This window comes from Malaclemys terrapin, chromosome 2, assembly GCF_027887155.1.
Source record: "Malaclemys terrapin pileata isolate rMalTer1 chromosome 2, rMalTer1.hap1, whole genome shotgun sequence".
Taxonomy (NCBI): domain Eukaryota; kingdom Metazoa; phylum Chordata; order Testudines; family Emydidae; genus Malaclemys; species Malaclemys terrapin.
The window spans coordinates 237,664,291-237,683,744 of record NC_071506.1 but is presented as its reverse complement, the minus strand read 5'-3'; the positions used below and the strand labels follow the sequence as shown (position 1 = coordinate 237,683,744).

The 19,454-nt window shown below is 39.5% G+C and overlaps 1 protein-coding gene across 3 annotated transcripts in view; it reads left to right on the top strand.

Moving 5' to 3' along the window:
* Nucleotides 1–19,454, top strand: part of UMAD1 (UBAP1-MVB12-associated (UMA) domain containing 1) — a 126,346-nt gene that overhangs the window by 3,352 nt on the left and 103,540 nt on the right. For 2 of the 3 annotated variants that reach the window (XM_054020364.1, XM_054020362.1), the window contains exon 2: nucleotides 4,400–4,509. In XM_054020364.1, the coding sequence (XP_053876339.1) occupies nucleotides 4,428–4,509 (82 nt within the window). In that variant the 5' untranslated portion in view covers nucleotides 4,400–4,427. The remainder of the gene's footprint in view (nucleotides 1–4,399; nucleotides 4,510–19,454) is intronic. The other variant, XM_054020363.1, reaches the window with a different exon arrangement.

The window sequence follows — 19,454 nt, the reverse complement described above, 5'->3', positions numbered from 1 at the left end:
TTAATTCTAGTTAGCATTTCCTTCTGCCTCTCACACCATCAACCATCCAATTCTCCTCAAGTTCTTCTCCTACTTGAGACTTTGAGTGTTCTTTCCTTGCTCATCTATGAGCTTGTTGACTGCTACTTTCTGTTGGTGCTCCCAAGGGGGTTTGGTCCCCCATCCCTTTGGTGCACTCCTGGGTATCTTCATCTGCTTCTTTGATCCCTCCCTCCCCCCCATCTTTGTTGATAATCCACAATTCTACCTTTCTACCCCTGACACTTTCTTGTCTGTCCATAACTGTGTCTCTTCATATCACACTGACATATCTTTGCTAAACTCTCCCTGGACTGTCCTTTCCAGCACTCATTCTTGTGATCTTATTTGTCTATGAACCCATCATTTCCTCAAATCCAGGCTCTCATCAGATCTTGTCCTTATCTGCTCTTCTGTTTTCTATGACATTTCTATACTCTGCTGCATTTGTACCCATCCCCAGGTGCCAAATTTCTGATTCATGCAGTGATTCTTTCTCACTTGGACTACTGTGATTTCTTCGTTTCCAGCCTCTAGCTACTAGTCTCCAATCTATCAGATATGCTACAGACAAAATTGTGTTTTGCTGTCCATGTTCTCCATCCCTACACTAGTTCCCTGTCTTTTCCCAAATAAATTCAAATTAGTTCTTTTAAAGTATTTGTCGCAGGGTAGGTACACAGGGCGTCAGGTTGTTGGGGTATCAAAGTGGAGATTTAGCATCCTGTGGCCTGCCTCCTGTGTTACCACAGCTTCCCGGGCCCCCCAAGGCAGGGTAGTCCAGTAGCTGGAATCTGTGCTGTCTCCCTTTGGTGCAAGGCGGTGCGACCAAGTGACTAAAGTCAGTACGGCAGTCCTGCTGCATAGTTTGCCCCTCTGGGCATTAGCGGCCCCTGCTCCAGTGGGTCCTGACCCAGAGCCCTAGGGAACTGGTGCTTCCACAACCAGTCTCAGTCACCCAGTATCTCAGTTCCGCTCCCTGGGTCGCTTCCTACCCTTCTTTCCAAGGCTGGTAGTCTCGTGATCTCCACAGTGTCTCTTCCGTTGTCATTGGCGGTCGGCTGGGGTGGTCTGTTGGAGCCTCAGTCCAGCTGACTTCTGGGTCCTGGAGCTCCGGCAGCCTCCCTGTAGGAGCCTGCAACACACATCTGCTCTTGTTGGAGCTGGAGCATGCCCAGCAGGGGTGAGGGGATGTGGCTTCCTTGGCTGACAGAGTGTAGTTAACCCCTTCTGAACCATTGTGGGGTAGGTACACCCTGTCACAGTATTCTGGTTCTTCTTAGTGTACTTGGCCTTTCAGAAAGCCTTTGACAAGGACCTTCACCAAAGACTCTTATCCTATGACTAATTAAGACTTGGTTAGGAGGGAAGGTTCTTTCATGGATCGGTAACTGGTTAAAAGACAGGAAACAAAGCATAGGAATAAGTGTTCAGTTTGCAGAATGGAGAGAAGTAAATACCAGGGGTCTCCCAAAGATCTGTACTGGGCCAGTGCTGTTCAACATATTCATAAACTGCCTGGAAAAGAGGAGTAAACAGTGAGGTGGCAGAGGTTTCAGACAATACAAAATTACTGAAGGTAGTTAAGTCCAAAGCAGACTGTAAAGGGTTACTCACAAAACTGGTTTCAGAGTGGGAGGGAACCCTGACACATGGGATCAGAGGAAAAGAACCTAATCAATCAAACTTCTTTACAGACTGTTTTAATGAAAGTTTGAAAAATGGCAATACTGTATTCAATGGAAAGTAGAGCAATTTAGGCAAAAAGGGAAACCAAAGTAGATAATGCAACACCTTTTCAGTGGACCATAAAATAACCTGCTTATACATACAAGCTTTTGGGCAGGGGTCGGCAACATTGGCACACAGCTCGCCAGGGTAAGCACCCTGGCGGGCCGGGCCATTTTTTTTCATCTGCTGATGCGGCCAGTGGGGGCCGCAATCGGCCGAACCTGCCGCGTCAGCGGGTAAATAAAACTGACCCGGCCCGCCCGGGTGCTTACCCTGGGTGCTTACCCTGGTGACCCGCATGCCAACGTTGCCGACCCCTGCTTTTGGGGTTCCAAGTGTGTCTTGTATGTCAAGGGACTATGGTTTAATAGTTTTGTACACAACTTTTTACAATAATGGAGAATTGAAGCCGCATGTTAATGAACTCTTAATTTTGTTTTTTTCCATAAAATTAAGAAAATATACTAAAGAGGAACTCTATTTAGATTTACTATTGTAATTGTTGAAGACATACTATAGATGGTGATTCACAGCCGTTGAACTTACCGGTAATTGTCCAGCTATATCGGAAGGAGGACAGGAGACATCTGGATATGGTTTAATTAGGCTGTAATTTTTATTAACTGTTTGTTTGCTTAAAGTGTCATGCAGTTCTTTTGCAAAGGCTGATGGAACTGGCAGTCTCTTGCTTTCCATTACAGGAAAGTCCTTCTATAGTAAATGCACCAAAAGGACAAGCAAGTCCTTCTATAGTAAATGCACCAAAATTGCTGCTTATCATCGGTGGTGGGGGAATTCATGCTTTTACAGGAATCCCACCTTCCAGGAGGGGGGAAAAAAAACATTTTTATTGGATTCCTACCTCTCAATATGGAATAAATTATACATATAACTTGATTTCAACGTTTCTGTACCGTAAGTGTATGCTTTTTATTAGTCATGCAGACGGCATTTGAATTGATACGGTATATATCGTTCGATTTTATTTATTTATTTTTGTTAGCTGGTAGCTTGATTAAAAATGAAATCAAGAAAGACAGATTGCATCTACGCTTCTTATCATAAAGGATGTGAGAACATTTTAAATAAATATTTGGGTGATAGAAAAAGTCACTTTTTTTTTTTTCTTCTGTCAAAAAAAATCTCCTAAACGAGGCTTTCTCAGAACAAAGTAAATTGGGATAAGGAGGGGAGAGCTTGTGGACATGGTTCAAATGAATGTCATCCTGAGTCGACTTCTAGTTTTGGTTGAAAACTTCGGAAAAGTGAGGGTTTTTTCCCCTCATGACCTTTTGTTCTGTGCCTTATTCATGAAGTCATTTTTGATAGTGTTTTCATAGCACATTAAGTCTTCATCAACTTTTATCTAACTAATACACTGCCTGAAATGATCAAAGGTTACATTATAATGAATAGAGATGTGAAAAGCTGCCCAGGATTCCATTTTGTATATGAATATAGTGGCTATTCAAAATTGCTGAGATTGTACATTGCAAAGCTTGGATAGTAATTTGGGTATCCACTGTTGCTGTGCAAATTATTTGTTCCACTACTAGCATGTCTAACTGGCTTGTTTTAAACTGGCCCAGAATGGTCAGTCTATAGATTTTCTTTTGGTGACAAAATAACCATGCTAAGCTTGCCTGCTTAGTTTCTTAGCAAAATGCACACTGGCCTAACTAAGAATGACCAGTCATCTGCTATTCACCATATTTGAAAATGGTATTTAAAAGCTGCTGGAAAAGTTACACAGGTACTTTGCTGTTCTCTAGGAATGTAAGCTCTGAAAAACTGAAACTTTGTATTAGGTATATCTCCATATATAATACAATTCTAGGAGATGGGAAAGGGACCCCAAAAGGTCATTGAGTCCAGCCCCCTGCCTTCACTAGCAGGACCAAGTACTGATTTTGCCCCAGATCCCTAGGTGGCCTCCTCAAGGATTGAACTCTCAATCCTGGGTTTAGCAGGCCAATGGTCAAACCACTGAGCTATCTCTTCCCTCACATACCTAGTATGTGTTTTCAGAAATTCATAACTTGGGGCCCTGTTGTTCAAACCCATGTAACTTTCATGCAGGTAATTCAATTGACTTCAATAGAGATACTTGTGTGAATGAAGTAATATATGTAAATTTCAGTGGGATTGGGCCATTGGTTAACTTGCAGCAAAATTTGTTCCAACTTGGTGACAAGCATACATAGTGAGGATTAAATACCTACTGTATTTCAAGTTTCAAAGTTCAGCTAGTTTTGGATTCAGCTATCTGGGTCTGGTGAGTTAGGGAGGGCATAGCAATTTTTCATTGGCAAAATGGGTGTGAGAGAATGTGAAAACATGCATCAAAAACAGCCAAAAGGTTTTCCTTCAACTTTATGAAGAAATGTAGAGACCAAACATGGAAACTTGCAGAAAAATTGTCTGTTTGGATTGAAAGTTATTAGTGAGGGAAGGTGAATAGTTGTTTTGTACCTCTGTCTGTAGTGTTGACTTCCTCAACAAAGTATTTCAATCCATTTGACACAAGGAAATCTGATTTTTCAAATCTAGAGATGCATGTTCAGAGTTAATATATGTAATGTACTATCTTTTTGGTAATTTTTCTAAGCTAAATTGTATTGCTTCATACTTATTTAACAATATTTTCCAGTTAGAGAGAGGCTTGGGGAAAAGAAGATATGTTCAACTTTTTCCGAAAAAGCCAAGACTCTAAGAAGGTGTCATTACCAGAAAGAGAGGCAGATGGATTTGTTCTTTTGGGTGAGTGATTCTAATGTAATACTGTTTTATAAAGTGTTTTAATAATATTACTACTGTCAATTTGGTACTTTTTTAATTTTTACATGAAAACAGAATGAGGAACAGAAATTGGTCAAAACACTGAACACATGCACACAATTCTATTTCTTTAAACAAGATTTTAGTTGTTGCTTTCATTTCATATATTGTGATAAAGAGAAACATGGGTACTTTAAGCTAAATACTAAGGCTCTTAGCTGGTTGCCCAATGAAAGAGGAAAAATAAGAACACTGTGTTGCTGAAAAACATGAATAACTTCAAACTTTCTTCCCCCATTAAAAGGGAGAACTACTCTTCTTAAGCACTTATTTGTTATAAACTCAGTTGCTACTAAAGTCTTCCAGATATTAACTCGGAAATGTCTGCAAGTTACATGTGTTATTTATAGTCACATATGAAATGTAGGTCTTCTCTCTCAGAATCTGGCACTTGAGTACTTTGGTGAAAATTTAAGAAGTTAGTAATGCTTTAGTCTCCTAAAATGTCAGTTATTATAAATTAGATTTTCCAGAAATAAAATGGAATTCTGCTCATTTTAATCTATGAATTTGTCAAACTTTTTTTTTTTTTTTTAAATCAAGTCTTTCATGGTCGTGTAAGAGGAATCAAATGTGAGGAAAATCAAGATTTTTATTACCTTTGTATTGCAACCGATCTTTTATTTCTTATTGCAATTAATTCCATCCTCGTGTAAATCTGTCATTATAAATACTCTGATGCCATCATTGTCCTGATTTACTGATTTGTTCTTGCCAGAGGTCTTCCACCTCTCCATTTGCGGCTGACTTTTCCCTACTAATACTGAGTATTTCAGTTACTGTGGATATATTTAGGAGTTTCTTCCATTTGTGCTGATTCTAACCTTTTCAGAGAGATTCCCTGTGGATGTAACGGGTATTATCACTGGAATGGTTAGGAAATTTCATAACAGAAGAAATTTTTTAATGGAAGTATTAGGCAGTAGCTTCCAGAACAACTGTTTGTCTTGTAAGTAGTTGGGACACCTATTGGTGTGCAAGTTGTTAGGGCAGGTCTAATTTCAAGGATGTAATTTTTACTTTTGTAATGTCCTGTTTAACAGTTGCCTCTCAGTAAACTTACTTGATCTGCTACAGCCCTGTATCCACAAACTTCAGTTTTGGTAGCTAAATCTGTTAATTCTGACACCTGCATTTAAAAAAAAAAAAAAAAATCTCTTCAAAAGCTTCTGTAAAGCACTTCAGAAGTAATGACTATATAGCTTGAGGCAGTCCCAGAGTCAATGCTGCAATGCCAGGCGTGAAGAGCTGTGGGCAGAAGTGTCTTGCATGTCACATACATCCTGGTGGTGACTGTAATTTTTGTTTTGTTTTAAACTAACACAGTGGTTAACCTTGCAAATTACTTCAAAATAGATTGCCATATAATTATTTCTTTTCCTTGTAAAGGAATGTCCAGTAGTCCTGACAGTGGAAGGTATCATTCCTTTATAGATGGAAGCAGGTACAAAACTGTCAACTTCAGGGGAAGTTGTCACAGGAAGGAATGCCTTCTTCAGGAAGTCATTAGCCGTTCTGTCTCCATTTATCCCAGAGCAGCAGCAGTTTAGAAACTTTAGCTACCTGTGTGGTTTTAATTTGGTGATTTTTCTTAAAATTATTTTTCAGATTTGATGGTAAAGTACTTCAAAGCCTTAAAACCTGGTGTATTTTTTTTTGTTGTGGGGTGGTTTTTTTATTTTGTTTTTTTGTTTTTTTTGGTCAGTGGAGTCTGGATTTTAACGAAGGCATACAAGAGTAAATAACTTAAGAAACCGAGTCTCTTTCCAACTCCTTAGCCAAGGGAGGAAGGATAGTTCTTTCTGTACTGGGGAAAAAGGAGGGAGAGCCCCAGGTCAAATGTGATACTGTGGTCAGGAGAGTTTCTGTCACTATAAGTCTTCAGCTAAATTCTGTGGCAGATGAGAATTCAGTCATCCTCATAAAGTACTTCTGAATGGGGTTTTATAAGGGTGATCCCAGTACACAAATTTATAGAGGGAATTATTCATTGTTCTTTGTGCTAAAGTCCACAGATCTGTTGCAAGAGATACTTCGTCTGTTTGCGAGTTGGAGGCAGAAACAGACTTGTCAGTCACTGGCTGCAAGGGAATGCCTGACCTGAAGTTCCCCTCCAGTCTTCTCTGCTTCCATAGTGGCCAGTGGCTCAGCCAGCTTTCTCTGTTGCATAGCTTTTCTGAGGGAAATTCCAAACTTGATTTCAAATTTTTACACTAATATTTTTGGCTCTCTGTCTGTCTCTAATTCTGATCTGTGTCTCAGAGCTGTTTGGCTCTCTTCTGCAGGGCTTTTGCTGAGGTTCAATTGCCCTGATAAGGGATTTTTACAAAAGATGAAGAGTACCCTAGAAGAAATAGGTGGGTGCAGGATTCTAAACAGTGCTACAAAGGAATGACTGGCAACATAGCATAAGCTTTCACCATGTCGATTGGGTTCAGGGAAAACCAGTTATTGGGAATCGCCAAATAAACCCCACCCCCTTCCCTCATTCCTCCTCCTCTCGCCATGCTTTCCTAAAGGCCAAACAAAGTTAGACAATAAATTGTGGGTGAATGTAAACACATGGATATCATTAGACTCCTTGTTGGGTCGTAATTGAGAGTTTCCATCTCTCAGTTTTGTCCATTGCATTACCTCTAGAGGTAAGCACCTTCCACAGGTAGAGATTTGTTAGCTAGCAGGTTAAAGAAGTCCTCAACACTCCTTCCCATGAGGCCCATTGCTGTATATGTATGCATCACAGCCACAAGCCAATAGTGTTTTTATCTCTGGATAAAGAGTGAGAAGTCTATTCTCTGTGGAATTAAAACAACAAAAAAGTATATTTTGTTGCTGTGTGTTGTCTTGCGCTAAGAACACCACCTTTGCACGCACACTTCTATATTGTGGTGATCTCTCACAATAAAATTGTTAAATGAACACTAAAGGATCACAGTAAAGATATGGAATGCTACTTGCTAGCATTCCCTAAGTGTTTGGAAGCTGTTTTATGCCAATAGTTCTATTCTCCCTGTTTCGTAATACAAGAACAAGGGAATATTCAATTAAACAGAATGGTGGCAAATTCAAAACTAATAAAAAGGACATTCTTTTTCATACAATGCATAATCAGACTGTGGAATTCATTTCTGCAACATGTTAAGGCCAAGAACTTACCAAGATGCGAACAGGGATTAGATGTGTATTAAATAACAAGAATATCCAGAGTTATATTAGTGAATGTTTCCAAATCTTGAAAGAGAGAAAACTTCCTGTTTTCAGGCTTTAAGCCAATCTCTGCTAGGGATGAGATCTTTGTTGCGGTCAAAGGGCGTAACACATCATCCCGCATCTGCCAACTGTGATTGTATCTTGTGCAGGATACTGGACTGGATGGACCATGAGTAAGGCTAAGATTTTTGTCAAGGACAGGTCACGGGCAATAAACAAAAATTCATGGACCCTGTACTTATCTGTGACTTTGCCCCCGGTTATTTTTAGTAGGGCTAAGTAGGGTGGAGGAATGGAGTCCCGTGGGTGGGCAACTGACAGGCCAAGACCCCCGCCATGGCTGGGGACACAGCCCTGGCTTCAGCAGCGGGCACAGCCATGGGGGTGGGGGCGGAGGAGTGGTGGTGGTGTGCAGCCCTCTGCTCCGGAGCTGGCCGCAGCTGCAGGACAGGGGTGGGTGGCCCCAGCTACGGCCCTGCTAAGTCCCGGCTGCAGCCAAAAGGGGGCACACTACCCTGGCTGCAGCTCCTGGCGGAAGCTGTGGGATTGGGGCACGGCAGGGGGAGCAGCCCCCACTCTAGAGCTGGCTGCGGGACAGGGGTGCACAGCCCAGCTGCAGTCCCCCCATTGCCCGAAAACCAGGGGCTGCAGGGTCCTGATTCCAGCCCCAGTTGCAGCAGGGCAGGGGTGCACAGTCCTGCCTCCAGCCCCCACTTCAGCTGCTGACCGCTGAAGCGGAAGAAGTCACTGGGGTTTGGTAAAGTCACGAAATTCGTGACTGTCGTGATCTGTGACTAAATCATAGCCTTAACCATGAGTCTGATTCACTATGGTAATTCCTATGTTAAAGTCATATGTAGTTCACTTCAGTCGTTGGTATCCTAGCATACAGGAACTGGTTTGTCTACAATGGTGTACAGCAGATTTAATATTTAGCTTTTTTGAGAATTGCAGTTTTGTTGCAGAAAACATTTTAAAATAATCTCTTGAATCCACTGAAGTTCTTTCATATGAGGAAAAAATAATGCAACATGAGTCAGTTTTCTGTCCAGAAAATATTGACTTTGTCCTTCGAAAAAGCTAAGTATTTTTTCTCACCTTTATTTTCCTACAGCGTATTCTAGATATACAAGTGCCTGAAGTATTGTTTGCAGTGAAAGGAAGAATTGGATACACTATAAACTGGAATTAGTGGGGCTGTGTAGCTTTCCATTATAAATAGAGTATAATTAGGGCCCTGTGTAAATCATTGTTGTTTTTTTTTTATATTTATTTTTATAACATTCATAATAGTGTAAAGGGCAAAGTATTAAATTTCACAGAGTTTGCACGGTTTGAATTTTACAGGTTAATATACTCCCAGGATAGAATGAGTTCAGTAGACTAAATTTAGCTGTAAAATTCATTGTGTTGTGTAACTGAGTTGTGTTGCATGCACGCAGCAGTCTACTCGTCCCCAAAATTTGGAAACAGCACTGTAAGCTAAGGTAACGTTTTGTATTAAAGACTTAATAGACATTTTTTTCTTTTTTAAAAACTATTTAAAAGATCACAGTTTGGGCATTTTCATGATTTCCATGCCCTTCCTGAAATCAAGATTTACACAAAGCCAGAAGTGTATTCTATTCCTTGCAACATTAAAGCCCCAAAACGATGAAGGCAATCGGAAAGTGATAGAAGTAGATTTTGTTTACAAAACTTTTTAAACTATTCTGTAGTGTTTGGTTGAAACCACCAATATATAATGGGACCCCATTTCCCAGATATGTTTATTTTGATCAGAATTTGCCAATGAGAAGAAAATACATGCATTTTAAATATCCTTTTGTTCAAACAAATGTATTATGAAAAGTACAAGTCCATAAATAAAATTACTTCTGTTCTAGTAATAGTTCTAGTACAGCAGCATAATTGATCATTTCTCAATATTTGTACAATTAGATTTATTAGTGCAACTTTGTTTTTATTTGGAAGATCAATGGCATGGCGATAGAAGTGTTAGCTCTTGATGCTTTTGCTTGTTTTCTGGGACTTGCTAATATATGTGCAGAAGAACCATGTCAGTGTTAACAATGTTTTTTCCTTAATATTAAAGGGGCTCTGAATGGGGCTAATAAGCAAGGGTTAGTGGTACTGGTTTATTGTATTTTAAGCAAAAGTATGTTAAACACACTAGGCAGGATGCCAGTTGGGCATGTGCTTCTCTCATCTAAAGTCCCTTGTGACTTTCCCCATAATGAAGCTGCAGCATCCATCATGTGGTTCATGTTTCCACCACTGCCCTCCCAAAAAAAGCAAAGTGCTACTTCATCTCCATAAAATTGTTTTACCATAAAATGAGTGGTGTAGTCTTCAAAATAAAAAGCACTATCTGAATAGCACAACATTAAGTAAAAGCCTGTGTCCATGCAAAGTCTGGACAAAATTTCTGACAATAGAAGTTGTTTTTTAATCTCTTGATGTGTCATTAACCTACATCTGAAAAAAGTGTATTGCTTTCTGTCTTTTATGCATAAGCAAAATTAAGCTACTAATCCTGTTAGGTGTCTAATACTACAGTCTGAGTTTACTGAGCAAGGAGGAGGGAACAGGCCCAGGAAAATAACAACCCTCTCCTCTGTCTTTCTAGTCACCATAAGGAGATAATGGCTTCCTCCTCATTCAGTAATGAAGTCAAAGTAATCCTCTTGGGTACTTGTTTCACACAAAAACAAACTGCAGTTTGCACTTGTATCACTAGGTGGTAGTTTTTTCCTTGCATTCTGCTGCTACTGTAAAAATCAGTGGAGTACGGTACAGTAATTATAGTATGCCATTTTTATTAGACTAGGTTTTAATCATAATTTCAAAGCTTTATTTCAAACATTTTGTAACATTAAATTTCTCACTGAAGTGGCACTTTAATAGTAAAAAATGAAATCTGAAATGTTGATACCTATTATCTAGATGTTGGCTTGTAATTCCTTCCAAGAGAGATCTGTTGAGGGCCACGAGACCTACATAACACAAAGGAATGAATTTGCATATTTTTATAGCAGAAAATAACAGAATGCAACAACATGAATAATTGGGAGCACAAGCTTCATGCTATATTAATACTGTTGAAAAGCATGTGTTGATTGTACTCTAAAAGCCAGTTGTGTTTTGGTTGAGTGAACTTGGTCAGCATCTCTTATGTAGATTAAAGGAATTAGGTTACAGAACAACAGAAATTCATTATGTTTTGCAGTATAAGCAGGTGTATTTCTTAAAAGCAGTATATATGCTTTTTTCTTTCTAGATTTCATATAGCACAGGAAATAGATCTACATTTCACTGTAACTCAAATGTGTTTGACTTTTAATGTCTGATCAAAACGTATCACTTCATTGGCTGTGGCCTGCACACTAGGAACATTTCTTGTATATCTTTAGGGTAGTATTTAAAAAATAAAAATAAAAAATAAATTCCTCCTCAATCAAAATTCAAACCCTGAAAGCTTTTTAGCTCTTGAAAAATATTACTTAGTCATGTATAATTATAGTCCCCCTGCCTCTTACTTTCTAGGGTTCAATCTGTCAGGTCATATTCCAACATACCTTGTAACATGTAAGCTTTATAATTGTTTGTTTTTTAGCTTTAAAATGTTCCTATTAAAATGTTAATGTGCATAATCAAGTTTATTTGACATGTCTGTAGTAGTTCCTAATGATTGTAACATAATATAAACAATATATTGTAAAGAACAGCTGTTGTTTATAGTGCTGGGTGGACTAGATGTAGCTGGTTAGCCCTTAATCCTAATAATATTCAAAAACTGGTATATTTTTTTTGAAACATAAACTGTAACAACCAGGATTCCTATTTTTAACTGCTTGTGATTTTAATTTCAGAAGAATGTAATGTAACATGTTGGAACCCAAGAGAATAAGTTGTTTTAGGGCTTTCAAGCAAATGTGTGTACTTTCCTTTCACTGTCCCGTTGAAAATACTCCTTGGTACATCCAATTTAATAAACATTTTAACATGTTATTGAAAACATTTATGTTAAGCATGGTCTTGTATTTATGTTGTCTCATTGAAAGAAAAATTGCTAAAATTGGAGTAGCATCTTTTTCAAGATTGTATGGCTGTTAAGCTTTTTGAAATAAATTTGTCATTGACAAAAAAAATTGTTTTGAGGTGACCAAAGTATTTGACTGTTCACCCCCACTTTGAAAGAAAGAGAGGTCATCCTCCTAAGAATAAAATAGTAGATGCCGCAAGCATTTTCCAGAATTGAGTTATTACAGAATGCATCTTTACAGTTCTCATGTTGGAGAATGTATATATTGAAACATCTATAAACATTGCTTAATTGACATGCCCACATTTGGGCATGGGAGTATTTGACATTGCTCTTCTAAGTCCTGCAAATAAGGAGTGATGAATGTAAATAATGTTGAATAGTTATTATCAAAACAGTTTTTCAAAAATAAATGATAAAGAATTCCTTAGTCATAATGGCAAGTATTCTGCAATGTTGGTTGTTCTACACTTTATGTATTTTTATTTATCTTAGTTTCTTGTTCTGATTTATTTTACTTCTGCTTGTAGTGTTCAAATGGTCTATCAACAGTTATAGTCTGCTAGCTTTATTCACATTCAGTAGTATCTTACTCCCCAAGTAATATCATCTAGCTCATATATAGCACTTATCAGTGCATCTCAAAACATTATAGAAAGGAGAGTTATAGTAAGAAGTAGTCCTGTTTATGGAGCAAGTCATTACAGTGAGAATGAAACGAGCAGAATTTAGACTAATGTAAGTGTAATGTGTGTTGTTTGTATTTTTGAGGTGGGTGGGGGTGGAGAAGGGATAAATATGGTCTGTAATATTTTTTCCATTTAATGTATGGGCCACTGAATCTCACTGGCACTATGTAAACTTGTTTTGATTATAGAACAAGTATATTTTGGTCTAAAATACCATGAGCCCACTTGTCCTGCATAAAATGAATCTTTGATTTAATTATTTATACTCTTAAAAACATGGTAGATACTTGAGGAAAAGACAACCTATCATGCACTTGAAAATGACCATGAAGGTGTAAGCAACATTCTGTGATTCACTAACGCTATAACTTATTAGCATTCAGCTCAGCTATTGTATAGGTGTTGGCATTATGTCAGAGTATCGTTCATAACATTTAGGATAGGTGTACATTTAATGATGGCGTGTAGAGGGCAGTCACTGTACGTCCAACTAGCATACATATAAATAACAATGTAGATGGTGAGGCACTGCTTGGGGAGGTTGAGTAGAGTGGCCTCCACACCTATATACCTTACACAGCTCTCTACAGGCCCCATGGAAGCGCCCACTGCTATTTTTAGACTCTGGCTGCCTGCTCACTACTGGAGCCTTTCCCTGCCACAGGAAGGACTATGGTGAAAGACTATGGCAACTGGGAAGGTGTCATAAACAGACAGTTAAGGGTTAATGCCTCTTTTACCTGTAAGGGGTAAAGAGTTCACATAGCCTAGTTGACACTTGACCAGAGGAACCAATGGGGGGGACAAGATGTTTCAAGAGGAAGGAGGGAAGTTTTCCTTTGTCTCAGTGTTAGTTTCAGTTTTGTGCTGGAGAGAAAAGATCCAGGAATCAGCCTCTTATCAGAGTAGTGAGTATTAGAGAAGGAATAAATTAGTTTGTTTATTTTCTTTTGTCTTGTGCATTAGAAGGATAATCAAATTGGGTCGTCTTTTGTGTAACTAAGGTTTTGCTCAGGGGAACATCCTCTGTGTTTTGCATCTGTTGTCTGTGAGAGTAGCTTGTATGCTAATCTCACAGAGGTATTTCTTTTACCCCTTTTTTTAATTAAAAGTCTTATTTTAAGAACCTGATTGATTTTTTTTTTCTTTCTTAAGATCCGAGGGGGTTGGATCTGGACTCACCAGGAATTGGTGAGGGAAAGGGAAATTAACTCAAATCCTTCCAGGAAAGGGAGGGATGATTAATTTCTCCTTGTTTTAAGACCCAAGGGTTTGGATCGGTGTTCACCAGGAAATTGGTGGAGAAGTCTCTCAAGGTTACCCAGGGAAGAGTTACAGTACTTGGGAGGGAGAGATTTTGTGGGGGGAGGAGGGGTAGACAGAGTTTTCCAAATGACTCCTAAACAGCTGTTTTAAACGATTTGGGTGGTGGCAGCATACTGATCTAAGCTGGTAATTAAGCTTAGGGGTTCTCATGCAGGTCCCCACATCTGTACCCTAAAGTTTAGAGTGGGGGTGAAACCTATGACAGAAAGTTTCTAGCTGAGAGGAGGCAGTGGAGAACGGCTCTGGCAGGGAGGAGCTGCTGGAGCCTTTCCCCATTGCCTCCTGCCGGAGCCTTGATTGCCTCATGTAGCTATACACCTAAAAGAAGCCTGGTTTTGGGGGGCGGGGACATGCTGAGCATCCACCCTCTAAAAATCAAGCTCATTTCAGGAGTCTGGGCACCCAAAATTCCTTTTATATAAAACTGGCATACTTTTTTCTAATTTATAAAATGTGTATTTATTTTGAACAGCCAGCCTTGTTTGCAGTCACTATTTTTCTTGTATGCAAGCCAAAATCTTTGCATCCAAGCTTAAAGAAAAAGCACCAACAGGGAAGATTTGCTATCCAGTCAATCATTCTCTTCAGTGATATTTGTTCCATTGCTACTAAAGTACACTCCTAGTGGTTGTCAAAGATGTGACCTTTCTGGTCTCCCCTCACACCCTTTAGTATTGTTTCAGTTTGTCCAATTGATATTTTTTTCTAACTTCTTGGGCTCCTTACAACAGTACTCCAAAATATTGATGTCCATTCTAAAATCAGTCTCTTATTCAACCCGTTTCTTCCAACAGAAGATCTGAGAAACTCATTGATCTGGAAAACTTTCGTGAGCTTACCCCCATCAGTCAAACTGGCTTGTATGCACAATGTATAAACTTTCAGTTATGACATGGAAAATGGCTAAAAAATTACCTTGTATCAACATTTTAAAACATCTTCCCACCATATCAAATCTTCTGAAGATCCACCTCCCTTTCCCCCCATGTTTTATGCAGATAGGCAGTGCATTTAAGAGATATTGGTCAACAATAAAAATAGGACTGCCAAAGAAAAACTTCAGTTTGAACCCAAGTTCAAAGATATATTGAAACTTTAATGAGAAACTGAACAAAAACAACATAAAAGCTAACCTTGGGTAAAATTTCACACCAATTGAAAACTTATGTTTTTCTCTCTGAAAGTGAATGTATGCCTCATATTGGAATACAACCTTATCTACATAGTCACTACCAGGTGTCTCCATACTGAGATGTTTTGATGGGGAGGGCCAAGGTGGGAATAGGAAAGTTTTGATTTATTGGTGCATTAACATAGCTAATGCCTGCTGCTTTCTGTCTTCTAATTTTAAAAATATTAGAATAAGCTGTTACATGCATTTTCATCAGAAAATTTGTTTTTAAGAGGTCTGAGGGGTGTTGCTACAGTTCATGAAAACATTCTGTTAATCCCGTCATTAGGTGAGATACATTCAACCTAAGAAATAAAATTCTTTACAAATTGAGTAACATAATAGATTAAATCTTGCTTATTTTAAAGGAAGTGGTATCTTCAGTCAGAGGTGATGGGTTGGGGAGGATCCACATGTGTTCTACCTCCCCCCCCCCCCCCCCCCGATTTGCCTACCATTTAGCAACAGTTAAATGTTCCTAGGGTGACCTATCCAGGGGAGCCACTGCAGACTCTGCCCCAAAGGCAGTGGGCGTGGGGAAGGGCAAGGCCTTGGGCCACCTCTCTCTGGGATGACCAGCAGCGAGAAGGCAGCGGTTCCCTCTGGCGGCCACACTCGTGTGCCCATGCAGTACGGGAAGGGAGAAAGCAGCAGGATGGCTGGCTGTTGGCTGAACCCCCACCCCCTCAATACATGAGGCTGCTTCTCCTTCTCTGCTGCTGGAGTCCCAGCGCTTTGCAGACCACCGTGGGGTGAATGCCATTTGCCTGTTCCTAGGGTAGAGGCTGCTCTCCCACTCCTATAGCAGGGGGTCTACCCAGGGGAAACTGCTCCCTTCACACTGCAGCAGGGCTTTCCCTGTCTTCCATTTCATAACCACTTTGATCCAGAGGTGACGTGTGGAGTGGTCACATGCCCCCCCAGAACCTTTAAATTGTGGCTCCCCTCCCCAGGGAACAGTTGTCGCCTCTGTCTTCAGTTGAAAACATTCTGATTTTTATTTGCTTCATAAATTCCTAGTCTTGGTTAGTCTGTGAACCACATATCTTGTAGATCCACTCATCTTGCTGATAATACAGTATATCTAACGAACACTTGATACAATGTTAAGTTTGTTTAGTAGCAACATGACACCTTTCATGGAATAGATTTTTCGTCAACAGTACTAAATTTTCTTTGTGGTTCTTTTACATTAGTTTTATGCTTCCTAAATAGATTTCCTTCAAGAAACAAGGGGGAAAAAAACATCATGAAAAATGGTTGAGAAGGATAATTTCTTTTAAACTTATTTTTGACTATTTAACGGATTCTAAATATCTAAAAAAAATCCCTGCTTTGCTGCTGAGAAGTGTATGTTGGAGGGGGAAGCCATTAGTTCTGAGGGACATAAACAAAAGTTGTTTTAGGCCTGGTCTACCCTATGGCGGGGGATCGATCTAAGTTACGCAACTTCAGCTACGTGAATAATGTAGCTGAAGTCAATGTACTTAGATCGATTTCACTGCTGCCGCTCCTCTGTCGACTCTGCCTGCACCTCTCATGGCGGTGGAGTACAGGAGTCGACAGGAGAGCGCTCGGGGGTAGATTTATTGCATCTAGACTAGACGTGATAAATCGACCCCCGCTGGATCAATCACTGCCCGCCGATGTGGCGGGCAGTGTAGACATACCCTTAGTTTCATGTTTCCTCTGCTGCCTCTGTGACAAAATTGGCACATGCCAGTCCTAGAGGGGGCTGCTATCATTGATAACACTGGCTCATAAAAAAAGGACCCAGATCCTTTCCTGTTACAAAAAAGGATAACCTTGGAAGGCACATTTTAATTCTGGGTTTTTAAGATTGCTACAAACCATGAATACTTGAAAGTCTGTAAAAATGTCATCTTAATATCGTCAGAAGCTTCAGCAATGAAACAGTCATGTGAATTTAACTCCAGAGTTCAAGTACTGTCTTGGTAAGTCTACCATAAGCCTACCACATGTAATAGGGTGGCTGTGGTGTGTTTGGTGGCTTTTGTTTGTTTTTACCTCTTTATTCTCTTCATACCCATGTCCTTCTACATATGTTTTATATGTAAAACTATGTAAATTAAAAGAAAGGAAGTGAAAAATATATTTTTTATAAAATTGCACATTTGTTCCTCTTTCTGAAATAGAAAGAATTTTTCTACAGAACTAGTCTTCAGATTCCTTTTGTCCATTAAACAAGTCATTAAGCATGCCCAAACTTATTGAAGTGATTGTTTCTTTCAGGTGTACATTATATACACAGTTTTTTAAATGTCTAGTCTAGAGCAAGAAACCCTTGCTCTTCAACCTGCTTGACCCTAGTGGCTATGATATATACGGTTGCTGATACTGACTCCAGGAAAAAGAAAGGACCAGTGAGATACAGAGTAAAGAGAGAGCTAGCTTTCTGTGTATCCTCAGTGTGAATATTCATTTTTAGTACTTGAATGTATGGAGCATTTCTTCCACTTAGGTTAGGAAGTACTGTGATATATTTCTTAAAGAAGTCATGCTTCCAATTAAGGATTTCTCAGTGCATTTTACAACCATTGACTTTAGCCCCAAAACACACCTTATATCAATCATGTGAGGTAGGTAAGCATTGTATGTATTTTACAAATAAGGAAATTGAGTCAGATTAACTGACTTATCTGAAGGCACCCATGAAACATGCCAGAGCTGACTTCCACTGCTGTCTTTGAACACCAAATCACTTTTCCTTTTGATTCTACTTAACTCCTGTCTTCATAGGTGGTTGTAAGGACTGCTGGAATATTTACTTGTCTTATACCTACACAAGTTGTGGCAGAATTTAGTGTTAGCTATTTTAATGGGCATCAATGTAGATCTTCAGAACTAGAGTTCTCATTTTTACTACTTTTGTGTGGATTCCCCATAGAGATTGTTTACATCTTGCTCTCTCTCTAATTTTATGTATGTGTTAATTCTTCAGTTTCCTATTGGTAACTATTTCCACTTCTAAACCTCTATAAACTAGAAATGATGAAGTCCTATTTCCAGCTGTAACTACCTGGAAGTGTGACAAAAAAATCCTGGGAGGTGATTGTTCTTTCCTCCATTAAGAAATTACAAATATAATTTATTTTTGGCTTAGTCTTATTTTCTAAATTACATTTAAATTCACGTTTGTATTTTTGGTCAGGTTTTTCTAACCTTCTCTTTCTGGCACTATATGTGAAAGAAAGCGTAGAATCAAATGAAGTAAAAATCTTAAATGAACCAAACTGTACCATAGAATCTCTATGGATAGTAATTCCATGCTCTAATAGGAATATATTACCGACCACCTGACCAGGATGGTGATGGTGACTGTGAAATGCTCAGGGGGATTAGAGAGACTAAAAAAATAAAAATAAACTCAGAGTAAAAAACTCTGGAGCTGGCTTGGCTCTATGCGAGCTAGAGAAGCATAAGACTGTTTTGACTTGTGCTATCTGGAATGGCTTTCAAAGGACTGTTCCATTGACCCAGAATTGCTGGAGTGCAGTGTGCTCTAGCCTTACCCTTCCTGACCTTGATATGACCCCAAAACAGCCACTACACTTGGAGGTCAGGAACAAGTGGCATAGAGCTGTCTATGTTGGCTTTATGCCATGTGAAGATTCACTTTACACAAAGGGAATTTTCGCCTTGTTGTTTAAACCAGCCCTCTGTCCTTGTATTTCTGATGCTTGAAAGACAAGAGTAGGGGTCCAGGATTTTGCATGTACTCTCTAAAGTAGCAAGAACCAAAACCATAAAACTGCTAGCTTTATTCTATAAAGCTCTTGTATATTGCACCCAGAAATAAATTGAAAGCTAGAGTAGACCCTGAGAAATGCTGTTAATGCTGAATTGTAGACATGTGTGGAGGTGACAAGGATAACTTGACAGATTCTCATGTTGCATTGTATAAAAGCAGCCTGGGTTTGATACCTAAGACAAATTGTGCATCTATGTAATGCAGGCAAATTCAATTTATAGGAGATAGCAAGGCCGGCTCCAGGCACCAGCTTGCCAAGCAGGTGCTTGGGGTGGCCACTCCGGAGAGGGGTGGCATGTCCAGCTATTCGGCAATTCGGTGGACAGTCCCTCACTCCCACTCGGCGCGAAGGACCTCCCGTCAAATGGCCGCCGCAGATCACGATCGCGGCTTTTTTTTTTTTGGCACCACTTGGGGCGGCCAAAACCCTGGAGCCGGCCCTGGGAGATAGCTATGAATCCTGCAGTCGTCTTCACACCTTCTAGGAGTTTAGCAACCTGAATTCCATATTAATAAAGTTTTGTGCTTTTTGAATTTTTATTTCTTGGAAACACATTCTGACTTTATTTTATTTATTTTATTATATTTATACTTGTATCCAAGGCACTTGGTGGGGTGGTTGGGGTGGCACTGGGGACAGAAGTTGAGCACCTA